Raw genomic sequence first — 17,797 nt, 5'->3', positions numbered from 1 at the left:
AGCTTCTTTCAATTACGTGGCTCTGTGTTGCCAAACAAGGCATTTTTATTCTAGAACGTACTGTAGGACAGTACTTCTTTATTGTGGTGAGATTAAACTCAAATGAATCATTATCAACACCAGTATATGGAAATAAACCCACCAAGACGAGCAACAGACATTTATTTAAACATTTTAAAAAATTAAAATGTAAATGCATTACATTTTTTTTAGTCCATATGTAAGTTTTTTTTTTTGGTATCAAACTGCTCTTTACATGATAGTGCACATATGTCGCTCCACGTGGTTCGGCATCCGTCATCAGCTGCTCCTGCCTGCCAGGGTAGTGATGCTGCTGATTCTGTGGCAAGTTGAAGCCATAAGTGTTTCTTTCAGTATGGTGTTGCTGATGTTGATTGGCTCGTGTTATCACCACCTTTCCTGTGTGATCACTCTTTTGTCATTCAGTGCATTGACATGCAACTAGAAGAAACCAGATACTATTGGATTTCTCAACTAAGCTGATTCCCTAACTTTTCTATTATCTGGGTAGGGGATTGGAGGGACCTGATTTCTCTGCCTTTTAAACCCTTCAACAGATTTCTAGTCAGGATGACAAAAGGCTGCAGCTAGTTTATAGCAGAGTGAGATGCTGAATGAAAGGAGAGATCTTTACACTGAGATGTTCCCGTTTTTTTAAACCAACACACACACTAACTGTAGACAAGAAATGAATGTTTCATCTGCTGCATGTATGTGGAGATTTCCAGGTTTTTTAAATGAATGTAAACTATTTCCCCGTTTACCTGTAGACTTCATAAGACACTTTTACATATCTTTTTTCCAGACCTGTGTGTTTTATCTACAGCTGTAGGTGAAGCTACAGGTTGCATTGAAGTGAAGATGACTGGGATTCCTCCGTGTGTGAGTCAAAGGGGAAATCACCCTGCCCCCTAGAGCCGGTCAGCCAATAGGAGCTCTCACTGGATTATCCTGCTGGTATAAAGCCTGTGGATGCTGAGGCTATGAGACCAGAGTCCAGTCTTCCCCATAAACCAGGTGACCCGTCAGGTCAAAGTGCAGGCAGGAGAAACTGATCCAACAAGTGCCCAGCTGAGAAGAAAGCCGGAAAAGGGAAGGATGGAGCACTCCAAGCAGACGCAATACAGTTCAAACGAGAAGAAGGAGACCAGGGACAGCGGCTCTGTGCTCAACGGACACTTTGAGGGGGTGGTGACGCGCCCAGCCGCAGCTCCCCAGGGTCCAGCCGCAGAGTCCGGCTCGCACCGGCCGAGCACCTCGGTGATGGAGAGCTGGAAGGAAGAGCGCACCCGGAGCGTGGAGGACAACGAGATGAGTCTGCCGTCCCTGGCCGCAGCCTACACCACCATCCTGCGGGGGCTCGGGGAGGACCCGCAGCGACAGGGGCTCCTTAAAACCCCGTGGAGAGCCGCCACCGCCATGCAGTTCTTCACCAAGGGCTACCAGGAGAAAATTATCGGTGAGTTTTTAAATCCAGAAAACCGCTCAGAGGCAGCTGGGATTTGTCCTGCGATCTACAGGTGGCGGCTCCAAAGTGGCTGGAGAATATCAGCCCCGAAAGCCTACATTTACACCTCAGTGTAACTAAGCCTTAAATAAAAACTTTTCCTTGTAACATATTTCACTCCTTATTAATTGTTACAGTGTCCTGTTGTCACTTTCTAAAAAAACGCCCACAGAGCTGTCAGATGGGTAACTTCAGGCTTCATGAAGAAACAATGGTCTGTTCACACAAACTAGACTTCATATTGTCCCCCCGCTCTTAAAGTCATGCAAGTGCATGACATTATAACAACAAGGGAATTAAAACAAAGATGAGTAGACTAATTATCTGCTAATTATTCCTGTGCAGCCAGTTTGAAATATTTCATGTTCAAAACTGATAAAAAGGAATTTCCCCTCAAAACCTGAGTATTTCCATTTAAAGAAGCCTGTGCAGGAGTAGTAAAGAGCAGTACCACAGTGTCCACCAGTGAAAGTCGGGTATTCAACGTTGTCAGTGTAACATTACTGTTTGCTGTGAAATGTTCAGTTTCAGTTCATTAAAGTAGCAGTGTAAAATGTGCGTCAAGTATAGTATGCATATTTGTACACATGGTGTAGTTAGTTAAATTTCCACTGCTGCACGTTATAAGTAAATATTGTCCTGTCTAGCCAGAGGCTGAGCCATAAACGTTTTTTAAATCCACACAACAGAGCCACATTTTTTATAAACACTCAAGTGAAATGAAAAACAGGTAGCTTTTATTTTGGAATATTTCCTGTCAAATTAAAATCAAGCACACATGCATGAAACCTTGGTGTCTGGTTTGGCCACAGAGTCGATTGCCACTTCACCTATTTTAAACTCCCGTGTTTTCACTAAAGCACCTTTCAGTTGTTCAGAGACAACATTTCTTATTGGTCTGTCATTAGTGCTTCTTGTTTCTCGATGTGTTTCAAGCTTTGGTCATATAATGGTCATCCATTAAAAATCCTGCTTTTATGGCTCCACTGTTACAGCAGAAGCAGATATTCTAGTTGTCTTTTGTGGAGCTGAAACTATTAACTAGTCATATCAGCAGGAATTTATGAGCCTAATCTTTGCTTGTGTTTTCATGTCTGACACTATTACCTCCTGTGGCAAATCATCAAAAGCTGTAGAAAAGGCTTGTTCAGGGGAAGGAAATCATATCTGACCAGTGGTGTGTGTTGTTCTAAGCCCCTAAAACTGACAAAACCTGCTCTTCAGGGATCTGCCCTGCTTGCTGTCCAACTCCAAGTAATGTTACACTGCTGGTTACATTGATCAGGTGGGTTCAGTCAATCAGAAACTGGAAGATACCATCTTAGAATAGGGTGGGGTGCAGAAGATAAAGTGAACTGGTACCTTCCAAATGACCAGGAGTGTGTAGAAATAGTTAGAAAACAAGCAGGACAGGAGGTCCAGGGTTGGGAACCACTGTATTAGGCTCATGTTCAATCCAGCCAAACCAGCCAGCTTGTAGCTCCTGAGGATTTGCTGAATCATGTGCAGAGGGGGTGGTGGTAGCGCACGGTTGGCCTGACACGCTGCCACATCCATAAGGGCTGGCTTCTTCATGCTATGATGCATTGGAGTGGCTGAAATTGGGGATCTGCCCCCTCTTCTCCTACTTCGCCTCTTGAGGAACTCCATCTGGAGGTAGTTTGGCTGTTGTGGGGGTTGTTTAAGATTTAAGCTAAAGTGAGGAATGCAGCAGAGCGAGAAAATGTAAGGGGAACCAAGTGAAAAGATGGTGATTCATGATTTCTTAAAATTATTAGTCTATAAAAGTCTAAGAATAGTCTAAGGAAGGTTCCTTTGGCTTTAAAACAGGTGCAAGGTTACGTGAACAGCAGAGGACTGACAGTGGATGGCACAGATACTAATGATTTAAATGTGTGTTCTTCAGGCCGGTGTGTTGTTTGTGAATCTGCCTGCTGATTGGCTACTACAGGAGCCTCCCCTTTGACTTGTTGGAAAACGGAGGACACAAAAAACACATGTGGAGTGCTGCATGCTTGTGTAAAGTTGAGTGTTTGATGTGCGGGTGTGTGTGCGCAGGTCACGGGTCCAGCTTTCATCACACCATGAGCCTAAAATCCTCTTGTTGCCAAGCACATGACCAACAAAACTATATTGTAAGTTATGCAGAGATTAAACGGGAATTCTGATCTTGTGATGCTCTCAGAGCTCAATCAGTGTTTGGAGCATTGTTTTGCTTTTATTAATTGAAATTGTTGTCAGAATTATTTTTTTTTGCATCAGGTCTGTGAATCATTTTCTTATTTTCTTAATAATAAACACATTATTATTAACTACAATTATTACCTTTCTGACAGTTTTAACCTAAAATTGAGCCACCACAGCCTGACACCAACCTTCTCTCTCTGTGCTAATGTGACATCAGAAAGATGTGGCTCTGCACAAACCTGGTGCAGTGATTCACAGCTTTAAAGGAACATTGTAGTTGATTATTGTGTGTGTGTGTGTGTTAATGTTATTTTTATTGGACATTCTGTTGGTGTGACCCTAAGCGGCTTCTCAATACCTACTGGATGGATTTGAAGTAAACTTTGTGCAGATTTCCACCTCAGGATCAAGTCTAATACTTAGATCTGTCATCTAGTGAAAATATACATTTCTCCTGTTTTTTGATTTATACTGTGTAACACCAAACTGTAAACCACTGCTAATTTAAAAGGTGAACCAGCTAAACATCAGCATGTTAACATGGTGACGTGTACATTTCAAATTTATTGATTAGTTGACTGACACATGTTATTTAACTCTCTTGATTAGTAATTTTGGTTATTTTTAGGCAAAATCTAACCAATATTCTTACAGCTTTGTGGCATATTTATGTTTAATTTCCGCTTTTACACTGGGACTAAATTTCTCGTGCTTGTTAAACGGATTTTGACACTGATTTTCACATTTTGAGACTTTACTTCTACTAAAAGATTAGTTTAGAAATTTAAAAATAAATTAATTTAATGATTATTAATTGCAGGTGTATTAGCATTTAGCTCACAGCACATGAATGCAGAGTGTTGTGTTTTTGTCTCTATCATTTCCTTCCTTTTTGACAACTGTAATGAAACGTCTGTGTTTTAAAGTTGTTATAATGTACCCCTTTTCGAGATAAGTGGGGACACTGTGTAACATATAAATAAAAAAGAACGCAAGAACGCACAGACTTGCAAGTAATTGTATTTATGATTGTCAATATCAAATGTTAAAAATGGAAAATGTTGTTTTTTTTGAAAAAATATTTGCTTATTACCAGTTTAGTGGCAGTCAGATCAAGCCTTGGGAATAACATTTCTAAATCTAATCTGTTTATTTCGATTTTCTACAGTAAATTATTTTACTTGGAGGAATAACAAAGCAATAGGTCAAAGCTGAAGGAATAATTCTGCCCAAAATAGTGGGTGCTCAAATAATTAATTGCTCACCGAGTTTGTCTAAAACCTGCCTGATTATTTGTTGCTTTCCATATCCATCACAGTGACATCACAGTGTTCACAGATGTCAGTCACTAACTTGCTGTGGACACTTTTATCATTACTGACAAATAATGGCAGAACTACAAAATATGAAGTTATAAAGAAATGATCCTTTCAAAGTTTACAAATTAACTCAGAACAGTTCTGCTCCTAAATGTTACTTTGGCCAACATTTTTTAGTTTCTATGACATCTACAGTAATTCATGCTAACATTAGTTGGCACAGTACCCAACATCTGTTTGAAAGACTGACAGCTGATCATCAGCTGAATGTGTGGTTGCCTAGCAACATCACAAAAGTAGCCTCCAACCAAAAACTGTAAGAGCATCATAGTGTCCTCAGATTCAGTCAATAAACGTCTTTTTAAAGTAACAGAGACACAATTTCCTGTAACTCAGTTCATCTGAAAGCATCATAGAGCCCGAATATTATGGCATGTGAGACTAGGAAATGAACAACTTGTTTTGAATTGTGCACATCTCTGTGTGAATTTAAAGGCAGGGGCATGTACAGGAGTGGCTCAGAGAATCATAAGTATAGAAAGTGTGTGTGTGTGTGTGTGAGAGAGAGAGACTTATATAACAGTGAGTATCTCCTCTCTTACTTTCTTTCTCTCCATCTCTCAGACACACACATGCGCACACACATCTAGTTGTCTGAAAAATAAATACCATAAAAGAGAAAAATTAAAACCCTGCTTATTTAGTAGTTAGTCACCCCACTGTTTCCTGTTTCATTCAGAAGCTTTCAGAATGTTTGTGTGTATATCTGTGTGTGTATGAGATAATTGCACATTCATACACACAGACAAGGCGTAAGATCAGAGCAGGTGGTGAGTAATCTCTCTGTTACCCAAGTCACCCACCCTCTGTCCTCAGCTGCCCCTTATTTTATTAAGTTTGATTTAACATTATTGTTCTTTAGTGTGTGTGTGTGTGTGTGTTATTTACACATGTACTGGTGGGTGCATGCATGTTCTTTTGGGTACTAGACAACAAGTGTTTTAGAGTAATGAGATGGTTTAAAGTTAGGGTTAGTTAAGTACTGGTTATGGATAAGGTTAAGACTCCAAAACTTTATGTACATCTATGGAAAGACCCCATAGGGCAAGAAAACAAGTTTGAGGGTGTGTGAAATCTTTTACTTTTACTGTTGTGTAAAAGCTGTAATGAGTAGGTGTGTGAAGTAGCAGAGTTTCAGAGCATTTAAATGTCATCTAATGTAATTCTGGCTCATTACATTACTTTTTTTGGTTCTGTCATAATAACTTTGCACCAAGTTAATTGTTGAGTTCTGGGGATTAAATGGCAGTGCTAAATAAAGATCACAGTCAGACGATCATGGAGGTTTTAGCCATTTTGAGTCAGACATGCATGACATACAGTAATTATGTGCGATGTGTTTTTGTGAGTCAACATCTGTAACTCCACTTACAACTCCATCACTTTATTTGTAATGTTTTCTAACAGAGTAATCCAGTGGTAATTTGTTTTTGTCCTTTGGCCTTTTATCCTGTAAATTCAGAATCCCCACAGCAGATCATTAGTCTGCATGTTGATTTGGCACAGTTTTTACAGACCAAACCCTTCCTTATTTCTGCCAGGCTTGGGACCGGCACTGCACAGCTGGGGATGGGCTGTTGGGGGTTCAGTGTCTTGCTCAGGGACACTTCAGCATGTGGTGGGGAAGAGCAGGGAGCGACCTCCAACCCTATGGTCGGAGGGCACCCATTCTATCAACTGAGCCACTGCCGCCCCTTAGAGTAATTCCATGGTAATGCTACTAGTAAATCCATCATACTTTACTTTGGCAACAAAAAGCAGCAACAAAACAACCTCTAGGTCAGTGAACATATTTGGAAGAGAAGTTAAACTAAACTTTTAGTTGTAGTTTTTACCTTGTTAACAATCTTAAGCTTTCTCACCCCTTCACATTTTGTGTTTCCACATCTTTAACACTGGGAGGACCCAGTGTTAAACCCAGGATGTTATCAGCAGCAGTCTTCCCTTCGCTTTGTTCTGGATTACAAAACTTTCAAAACAGAATTACTGTTTCATTAAAGTGTCATCCTGAAGGCAAACTGGACCCATAATCGTTTTTCCTTTTTTGTGGCTCACTAAGGTTCCTAAATGTGTCCAGGTGCTAGATGAAGTGTGGTGTGGATGCAACAATTAGACTGATGGATTCAATTCTTAAAGCCACTGGATGTGGAAATGCGATAGCATCCCCTGAGTGGCCCCTCACCTCACATCTAACCAAGTGGTTTCCAGAATGTCCTTTAAACTCTGTCGATGGGCCACATCTGTTCAGTCCTATTTTATAGACATGAAGCAGCAAGGCCGTAGGACTGCTGGAAGACAAATCCCAATAATGTTTGTTGTTTGGTTTTGCACTAGCAATACGTGATGTGGACGTATGTGGATAGACGACATCTGATTCAGACATTCACGTCCCTATCAAAATGAAAAATAGTAAAAACAGTTTGTTGATCACTTCCAATCTAGTGCCATCATCAGTGTAAGAATTTAGTTCGTCCTGTTCAACAGCTTTTGGCTTATGATCAGATTCCCGCAAAACATATATGAGCATGTCAAAGGATAAAATGTGCTGCAACTAGGATGTGTGAGCTAACATTTCTTGTTTAATAACAGGATCTGTCAGAGCAATGGGTGCAAAGATTCTTTGCACCAAATGAAAATTGGAATGAAACAACCAGCTCTGTCTAAACCCTAAAAACACCTGAGCCGTCGCACCCCCAGCTGCAGAACTAAGACACCCAGAGACAAAGTGTATGTGACAGTGGGAAACGCGTCCATGTGGAGGCCTTTGTTACTCATAGTGCATCATAATCAAACAAAATAGTAAAAAAAAAGATTTAAACAAACTACCTGTTACACACACACGCGCGCACACACACACATTCAGACAACAAATCAGTCTGCTCTCTGTTGTTTTTGTGACCTTGCCCCCCCTCGGTTCCCTATCCCTCTGACAGATAGCCAGTCAGGAAATTAAAAAGTGCCATGGTGAGAGTGAGAGGCATCAGTGGCGTCACAAACAGATAAAACAGTTTATTGAAACCCAGCTACAGAAAAATGCAATAAAGCAACAACAGGAAGAAGAGTATGGAAGCAGGGCTATAATTAGACTGTGATGTTTGCCAGAGAGAAACACAGAAGTTGACGACAAAGAGAACGGCCGAGGTGAACCGGGTGTCCTCTGACACAGCTGTCTCTCTGTCAGCAAGGGCACTAATGGTTAAATGAACAAACAATACAAAAAGGTGGTAGCCAAGTATATTTAAACAATATATGTAATGTATTAAATATTAGTAATACAGTGAACTTGTTCTCATTGTAGGGATTTGAAAGTTTTAGGCTTTTTCCTTTTTGTTTATCTCTCTTCATTGTCCTCTGCAGACGTGCTGAACGATGCCATCTTTGACGAAGATCACGATGAAATGGTGATTGTGAAAGACATCGACATGTTCTCCATGTGTGAACATCACCTGGTGCCAATCTTCGGCAGGGTGGGAGAAGCGCACACACACATACACACTTAAGTAATGCAGGTAAAACAAATGACACCTGATTGATTAATGGAGGGGTAAGTTGAGTTCTCTAGAATATGACTGAATTAGCGGACGTATATTGTGTTGTATGGTGCCAATCAAAGGCCGAGAAGATGAAGTGTAATATAATGTTGTTTGTGTTGTTCGGCAAATGTGACCTGCTTTGGGTCAACTAACTAGATACATCCAGTCAGATGTTGAACAAACCTTGTATCACAGTCCCACACATTAATCTTATTATCCAACATGAATACATCATGCCCTTCATTTCAGCTTATTGAAGCATCATTGATATAAATAAGGTCAGTTTAAAGACTAGAAAGCTAATGAGCTACTCATCAGTAGAACATCAGCGTAAAACCAAAACTTTGTCTGAAATTAACAATCAAAAACAGTGTGTTTGATCTCTCCACCTGAAAGCTTGTAAACTAATGGTTATATTTCCCAAAATTTCAAACTATTTATTTTGTTTAGGAACCACTGTTGTAGATTGCTTTGTTTTTTAACCATTGAGAACAACTCCCAAAAGTGATATATTTTATTTTGGACCATATTTTCAGACTTACTTTAGAAGAGTCGTAATCATGTCACAGCCATGAAAAGATGATAACAGATTGGATAAGCTGAGATCTCTTTATTTTGTGTTTTTTAGCTTCCCTCCCTGCTCTTTTGGCATCAGTAGTCTCCACTAAATCCTGATTGGCCTTGTCTCTCCTTCTGCTGGTTTTGCTGCTTCCCTTCTCCCCCCATCTTTGCCTGCAGGTGCATGTTGTTTAAGACAACAGCGGCTGGCAGCTGATCTTTTTCTATCGGCGTAAATGGGCTCTGATGACAGTAGTGAATGACACAAGCACTTACCAACACTCCTCCTGCATTTATATGTGTGTGTGTGTGTGTGTGTGTGTGTGTGTGTGTGTGTGTGTGTGTGTTCGGTGGCCATCAGATGGCTGTTTGTGTCCCTAAACCTCCTCCCTCCCCCTGTCATCGTCAGCAGCATTGCCTCTTATCCAGCCTCTCATCTGTCCGCTTGTCTGTCGTGTCCCTGTGACTCACCAAACGGAGAGAGGCTGCCTCCTCCTCCTCCTCCTCCATTGTTGATCAGACAGCCTGCAGGTAGCCGCTGGCTGTTTGATAAACTGTTCCAGTGTCTGCATCACAAGAGCAGTTTATTGCAGGCTGTCATTTACTGTGCAATCAGAGGAGCCACTTGGAGAACCTCCGGTCTCATATTCAGCCGCTAAAGGGCCAATAACATGCCATAATTATTTCTTCTGTGTAGACCTACTGTGTTTCCCGTTGAAACAATTCATTGAGATGCTACATAGAGAAAGATTGATTTGATAAAGTGAATCGACAGGAATAAAGAGTCCTGGCAGCTCAGAGGTTGCTCTATGTTGTAAGGTTGTAAGGTGCTTGGCAGGTCACTAAATCTAATTATTTTGAAGAACCTTTGGATTCAGTCCTTCTCTTTATTTAATAAAATTAGGTGAAATCAAATCCAGTTTTATTTGTGTGGCCAACATCATCTTCCACCACCTGGATAAAAGTCCGTGGAAATAACTGAAAGTGGGGGAAGGAGTTGATCCGAGCACGAGAATAACACTGCAGTAAATGTACTGCAAACTCAAAGTTATGAGCTAAAACTGGTTTGATGCTCTGTGCTGTTATTTTACAAACTTTAGGGTTTCACTCATTTCTCGTATATATATATCTTTTTTCCCCCGATACATCGTCACTCACAGCATGTGCCAGTAAATGTGAACAACGTGAGCGGAAAAGTGAAAAGGCAGCCGCCTGTTTGATGTCCATATGTCAGGTTGCCGCAGCAGAGACGAAGGGGAAGAAAAAGTCGGAAGAAAAAGAGATATTTGCACGCTTGTTGCTGCTGCCCTTTCTCTCGTCTCGTCAACAAATTGTGTTTGACATTTGAGTACAGCATTTGTGTGTGTGTGTGTGTGTGTGTGTGTGTGTGTGTATGAGTGAATTAGAGCCTCCAGCCATCCACAGCAGCGAGTTGAGCTGATGACTTCATCTCCTCCTCCCATTGTCTGTTGCTCATCCACCTGTTCTGCTCTTGCTTTCAGCGTCCTCTGTCATTTGTAGCAGCTGTGTGTTCATATCAAAGCTAGTAACACTTTTTCTTACTCTTATTGTTCTTTTTTAAATGAGTTAACCAGTGATCTTTCAAGATCCCTGGAAGTTGTTTAGACATATAACCACTGGTCTCCTGTATTAAAGACTATTTCACCTGCTGAATGGGAATTTTAACCTCTTGATCCAGATGTGCCTCTTAAGCAGCAGCCCACCTGCTACCTGGAAAGAACACAGACTTGCAACTTGTGAAATTGGTAAAATAAATGCCTCATGCAGCAGGTGGAATATGGTGTCATCCAGATGGTTAGAAGAGGTTTGTAAATTTCTAAAGAAAAAACAGTCAGTGTTATTTTTGCACAGAAGAATATCTGCTCTCCTGCTCCCATGGCTCCTCTCACCTCCAGCAGTTTAAACATATTAACTGAGCAGGGATCAGATGAGCGAAACAGAGTGAAGACACTCAGTTATCTTGAATCTTCCTGTCTGTGTAGGTTCACATCGGTTACCTCCCCAACAAGAGAGTCCTGGGTCTCAGCAAACTGGCCAGGTGAGTAAATCTGTGTGTGTGTGTGTGTGTGTGTGTGTGTGTGTGTTTCCCCTGAGCAGTATTTAATTGACCAACTTGCAGATGATGTACAGTATGTGTGTGAGAAAGCTAGTGTGGTGTATGCTTAAGCTGATTACTTAAGTGTGTGTGAGTGTCTGTGTGTGTGTACTATTGTAGAATCTGATCCCCCTGACCCCAATACCTTTAGGCTTATCAGACTAAGACCCCAGACTGACCCTGTATTGGAGACTGTGACACATTGTGATTTCAACAGCTACTATTTATGTTTTAAGGCAAATAGTTCTTAGAAATTGTTGCATATTGTAAATCATAGCTTCTGCTGCACATAATGTTTGGTTCGTGGTTCATGATAGTGTTCAATAATTAGGCCTAAAGTTTTCAGAATAAAATGTGTAATAAAAATGTTAAAATGTATTAGAACTAGGTATAATTATAACACAGAGAGCAACAGTTGTATTGCTTAAAGTTACTTCTCTCTCCTCATGCTGCCCTTTTGATCTTGAGACATTTTCTTGGAGGTGATTGAGGTCAAATTTGTCCAAAGTGATTTTGCTCACAGAGAAGACCAGCAGGTTACGGAAGAGGCCGGGTCATTTCTGATATCTGTTCATTTTCCTTCTGTCTGCTTGTCAGACCTGGAAACATCTTTAACATCTGGTTTTACGTTGTTTTTGATTCATGTTTATTTTGTTGCTCTCAGGTGGGGTTGGGTTTGTTCATGAGACGTGTCCACGCATACAGTATATAACCTTTTATCTTCATCAGATATGAGCTGACTTTTTAAAAAATGGGGGAGGTCAGGGAAGTTAGTTACCTTTGTCATAAAATCCTGGTTTCTCAGTAAAAGAAAATATTCAATTATTCCCCGTCCGTAAAAAGTTAAGTACTCTGTGTTCCAGCAGCAGAATGATGAAAGGTCTGGAGCCACTGTGTGAAGGAAATGTTAATATTTCCTCTCTGAAAGTGATGGCGTTAAACACATGTTCATAAAAATCCTAGTATACATATGGTCATAAAACACATACACATTTCCTGTTGGATCTATAATCAAAATATTCTGTATGTAATCCATCAAGAGGCAAACCTACCCTATGACTCACCAAGAAGTGATGGAAAATCATTGCACTGAATGGCTGCTCTTTGAAGAACAACTTTTACATTAAAAATATTGTTGCAGACAAAGATTTTGGCAGCTTTAGAACTGGTTCCCCACCATCGACGAGGACAGACTAACATGAATTGCTTTCTGAATATATAGATAAGGACAAGATGAGAACCACCTGCAGCTTCGGTAAATATAACAGTTGTAGTAGTATAGTGGTCTCTGAGGGTGTTAAACCACTATTTCTGACTAAAACATAAATATTATCCTTTGACTGGACTTCCCCAATCATGTTTTATTGACTTACTGCTTCATAACCACACTGCACCATCCATGCGCCCTGCTGTGTTGTTTAGCTGTAGGTACTGTACACGTGTGTCTGAGTGCAGCCTTGGGTCATTTGCGCATGTGGACAATCGAGGGCAGCAGAGTCAGCATCCGAGGCGTTGATGGTGGGTGGGGCCGCAGAGCGTCTTTGCAGGGATTATGTGGGGGTTTTGTTAGACCATTTTGAGAATTGGTTTAGTTCATCAGCAGAGGGAGGATTTTAATTGTTGTGGTAATTTTCTTCATTGCATTCCCTCTGACATATAAGGTTCATCTTTTACCTAAATGACATTTTATTTAGGACTTTTACTTCTAATGAAATGTTTTTACAGGATGTCATTGGTACTTTTACTTGGCTAAAAGATCTTAATCACCCCCCATCACACACCGATTATAATTACATTCTCCCTCTTTTCTCGCCCCAAGGATTGTTGAAATCTACAGTCGTCGACTGCAAGGTAACTGAGGAAAAGCCTTGTTTCATTCCACAGTGTGTTCAGCGATCAGTTTTTCATTCTAAAGCCATGATGGTGTTTGTTCTGCTTAACCTGGTTCATGTTTGTCTGTCTGTTTGTACATCTACAGTTCAGGAGAGGTTGACCAAACAAATAGCTGTGGCCATAACCGAGGCCCTGCAGCCGACTGGGGTCGGCGTGGTCATTGAGGCAACGTACGTACATTCACAGAAAACTGACATACTGTGTCTGTTTTAATGCAAACTACAGTGTGTTTGACACCATTCGTCTTTATTTTCTTTCCTCTGCCTCTTTTGTTTTTTTTTGGTAGCGTTTTGTTTCCTTCTGCTCACCTTCTTTCCCTCACTCCTCCCTTTACACATTATGCACATTTTGGATAGTTTTTTCTGGGGTGTCCACTGAAATAATTTCAGACCATTTACAATTTCAAAAACTGCTTATTCTTCTTGTAATAGGCTTTTAGGTAGTACCTCTTCCTCAGAAACACACCAGTACTGAGCACACCATGTTTCTCTGTCGGCTTTTTTACTCATATATATCATATGAAATGTACATTTTTAATGACTTCCACAACTAATCTGACTTCCATACGGTATGGGTCAGGGCCTGGTTAATAATGACCGCCATCAGTGCTTTTGACCCACAGGGTGCCGGTGGAAATAGGGCTACTGTTGGTCGAAGAAGGAATGGAGGAAGGTGTTTTCGTAGGCAGAGAGAGTAGAGGAAGGAGTGTAGGACTGACAGCAGGGACTTTGAATGTAGGGACTATGACAGGGAAGGTTAGAGAGTTGGTTGACACAATGCAGAGAAGGAAGGTGGATATACTGTGTGTCCAGGAGACCTGGTGGAAAGGTAGCGAGGCTAGAAGCTTAGGAGCAGGATTCAAGTTGTTCTACCAAGGGTCAGAAAGAAGAGTCATCCTGAAAGAGGATTTTGTGAAGAATGTTATGGAGGTGAAAATAGTATCAGGTTGATGAGTAGTCTGAAGTTGAAAATTCAAGGCGTGATGTTCAATGTTGTTAGTGGTTATGCCCCACAGGTACGATGTGAGTTAGAAGAGAAGGAGAAATTCTGGAGTAAGTTAGAAGAAGTGATGCAGAGCATCCCCAGAAGTGAGAGTGTGGGGATTGGTGCAGATTTCAATGGACATGTTGGTGATGAGAATGTGATGGGCAGGTTTGGTCTCCAGGACAGATGGTGGTAGACTTTGCAAAAAGGATGTAAATGACTGTAATTCATACTTTCTTCTAGAAGAGGCTGGAACATAGGGTTACATATAAGAGGAGGTAGAAGCACTTAGGTGGACTTCGTCTTGTGTCGATGTAATCTGAAAGAGATCAGTGACTGCAAAGTATTGGTAGGGGAGAGTGTAGCCAGACAACTCAGGATGGTGGCGTGTAAAATGACTCTATGTGTGAAGAAGATGAAGATAACTAAGGCAGAGCAGAGGACAAATTGGTGGAAGTGGAAAAAGGACGAATGTGATGTAGTTTTGACGGAGGAGCTAAGACAGGTTCTGGGTGGTCAGGAGGTGCTTCCAGATGACTGGAACACTACAGCTAATGTGACCAGGGAGACAGGTAGGAGAGTACTCGGTGTGTCATCGGGTACATCAGAGAGACAGCTCATGTTAGATGTGTTGGAGATAAAGTCAGAGAGGCCAGATTGAGGTGGTTTGGACATGTTCAGAGAAGAGACTGTGAATATATCAGTAGAAGGATGCTGAGGTTGGAGCTGCCAGACAGGAGGTCTAGAGGAAGACCAAAGACGAGATTTATGGATGTAGTGAGAGAGGACATGAAGTTAGTTGGTGTGAGAGAAGAGGATGCAGAGGACAGGGTTAGATCATGAGGAAGACACATGATTCGCTGTGGTGACCCGTGAAAGGGAATAGCCGAAAGGAAAAGAAGAAGAAGACTCAGTGGTCCCAGGAACCCTACATACAGAAAGTAATAGTAATAGTCCAGTGGAAAATCTCCAGTTAACCTGAGTCAGGGTGCCACAATGTGCTCCAGAAAAAGTTGCATGACAAAGCAGAGACAAGAGATTTAGTTTTCATGTGATTAGCACGGTATACATCTAATGTTTGTTATAGACAATTACCACCATCATCATCATCATCTTCACAGTTAGGTTACAACTAAACATATAAATTAAATCTGTCCTTCACGTGCTTTGATTTATTTTCTCCTCTTTGCGACATTTTGTTTTTTCATTAACCCTGTGGTCTGTTTCCTTCTGCTTTATTCAATAACTTCTTTAGCCTCTGTTCTACATTGCATCCAGAAAGTATTCACGGCACTTAACTTTTCCACAATTTGTTATGTTACAGCCTTATTCTAAAATGGATTCTAATTAATTATTTTCCTAAAAGTTCTACAAACAATACCCCATAATGACAATGTGAAAGATGTTTGTTTGAAATCTTTGCAAATGTATAAAAAATAAAAAATAAAAATCACATGTTCATAAGTATTCACGCCTTTGCTTAATACTTTGATGAAGAACCTTAAGCACCAATTACAGCCTGGAGCCTTTTTGAGTTCGATGCTTCAAGCTTGGCACAAGTCTTTTGGGCAGTTTGTCCCATTCTTCTCTGCAGCACCTTTGTATTGCTTCCAATTCTTTTTTCACTCCTCTGACTTCACTTTCTTACTCTTTGCAGTCACATGTGTATGGTGATGCGAGGTGTTCAGAAGATGAACAGTAAAACTGTCACCAGCACCATGTTGGGAGTTTTCAGGGAAGATCCAAAAACACGTGATGAGTTTCTGACACTGATCAGGAGCTGAGGATGAAGCTCCTCCTCCTCTTCCTCCTCCTGTTGCCGGGGGTTACCTCTGCCTACATGGACCAGCTGTCATGCTAAATGTGCGTGTGTGCATGTGTGTGTTTTTGTCTTGTCAAAGGCAGTGTTTACTTTGTTTTCGGTAATTTTAATCGTCTGATAAGGTGAAGCTTTACCTCACGGATTTCTGCATGAGAAGGGTTTGTTAGAGGCCGTTGACTGACATGTTGTTGACTTTATGCCGATGGACACACTTTGTCCCTTACATCCATGCTGTGTGTGTGTGCTCATAAACCAAATGCCAGTCACTGACCTCTAAATACAGATGGATGGGTTTACATAAACAGTCCACCCTGAAAACATACTCAGTGGTTAGGGACGTCAGAGGTCCCTCATTTCAGATGCTGAGAGAAAGTCAGGCTATAGGTGATGTTTGGCCTGAAGGCAACAACTCCACACACATAGATCTATTAAAGCAGAACATGTACTGATGCCTTGATTCACCATGTGACAACCCTAAATGAAGCTTCTTTACACTTGTGTCAGAGAGGTGTCATGCAGGTTTTGAACGTGTGCTCAGAAAACACAAATAATCAGCGTTTGTTGTTAAAATCACAAATGTTTCAAAAGGACCAGAAACATGGTTATTTTTTTAATGTATGAAGGAGACATCATTGGAACACATTAGTCTGGATGTGACACTATAACTTTGGAGTCTTCTGATTTCCCTCTGTTCTACACCAGGCTCTGGGAAAGCCCCCCCAACTTACATATACACACACACTCAATAAGAAATTGATTCATTAATCATCACAAAAATAATTCAAACATGAATAACTGGAAATGGAAATAACTGCAGACATTACTTTATAAAGTTTCCACTTTATATATATCCACACAGATATTAGTTGTTTTAAAACTAGGACTGATATACTGATGTTTGTCAAAAGTCCATCATAAATAATCAACTAGACTGAACTCATTTTGCTAACTATGAGCTAAATGCAAACTGAAGTGAAATGACTGCAAATGAAAAGTACAACAGTATTCTCATTTTTAACTTTTAATCTTTCAATAGTCCTATGAAGGTTCTTCATGTACGTGCCAACTCACCTCTCAGTTAAAACCAAAAAACAACTTCATGCTGATGGTTTAAGGCAGCTGGCACGATGCAGTGCTGCACTCGCCTCTGTCTGAAAACAAGCTGAAAACTTTGATTTCCACAAGAGGCAAATTAAATGTGTGTGTGTGTTCTTCTTATTTTCAGCCCAGCAGATGAACAGTTTGGAGATGTGTGTGTTGTTTAGTGAACTTGTGTTTATTCTTGTGGCATATTTTTGAATTTCAATGTCTCATAATGTCCCCAGACATATCTTGGGGGGTTTTAACTGGTGTAACATGATGACTGGAGGGGTGTGTGTGTGTGTGTGTGTGTGTGTGTGTGTGTGTATGTGTGTGTGTGTTGGAAAAACGAGTGCTAACAGCTCTGATGTTTTTGTGGCCTTGTTGAGAAGGAGGGGCCTGTTCTTTGGCCTCTTCACCATCATTGTCACTTTATGTACTCTGTTCAAAGACTTTTTAATCAAAGATAATAAATCGATGTGACGCAGCGACTGTGTGTTTCCTCTAGCACACATAACTAACATATAAACCAATAAAATGAGATTTTGAATTGTATTTAAATTTGTAATAGTATTTGAAGTGTAACTGTCAAGATCCCAGTGACATTATAGAAAAGGTTTTATTGAACTACAGTCCATTCATGTCCTGTACTTCACTGAATGGTTTATAATAACATAATAAACCAGGACTTAGCAGCTCTAGTCTGAGTTTTGTTAC

General features: G+C 40.7%; 1 protein-coding gene across 2 annotated transcripts; it reads left to right on the top strand.

The window, feature by feature from the left end:
• The first annotated feature begins 994 nt into the window (after positions 1 to 994).
• Positions 995 to 17,633, top strand: gch1 (GTP cyclohydrolase 1). Of its 2 annotated transcripts, XM_067495514.1 has the most exons (6): positions 999 to 1,480; positions 8,452 to 8,561; positions 11,189 to 11,244; positions 13,121 to 13,152; positions 13,280 to 13,364; positions 15,836 to 17,633. In XM_067495514.1, the coding sequence occupies exons 1-6, from the start codon at positions 1,120 to 1,122 to the stop codon at positions 15,960 to 15,962; spliced, it is 771 nt and encodes a 256-aa protein (XP_067351615.1). In that variant the 5' UTR covers positions 999 to 1,119; the 3' UTR covers positions 15,963 to 17,633. The 2 variants fall into 2 exon arrangements, 1 of the variants encoding a protein (XP_067351615.1); XR_010913557.1 differs by lacking the exon at positions 15,836 to 17,633 and having other exon boundaries at positions 995 to 1,480; positions 10,885 to 11,244; positions 13,280 to 13,341.
• The last annotated feature ends 164 nt before the right edge of the window (positions 17,634 to 17,797 follow it).

The sequence above is a fragment of the Channa argus genome, chromosome 2, assembly GCF_033026475.1.
Source record: "Channa argus isolate prfri chromosome 2, Channa argus male v1.0, whole genome shotgun sequence".
NCBI lineage: Eukaryota > Metazoa > Chordata > Actinopteri > Anabantiformes > Channidae > Channa > Channa argus.
This window is presented reverse-complemented; position numbering and strand designations above follow the sequence as displayed.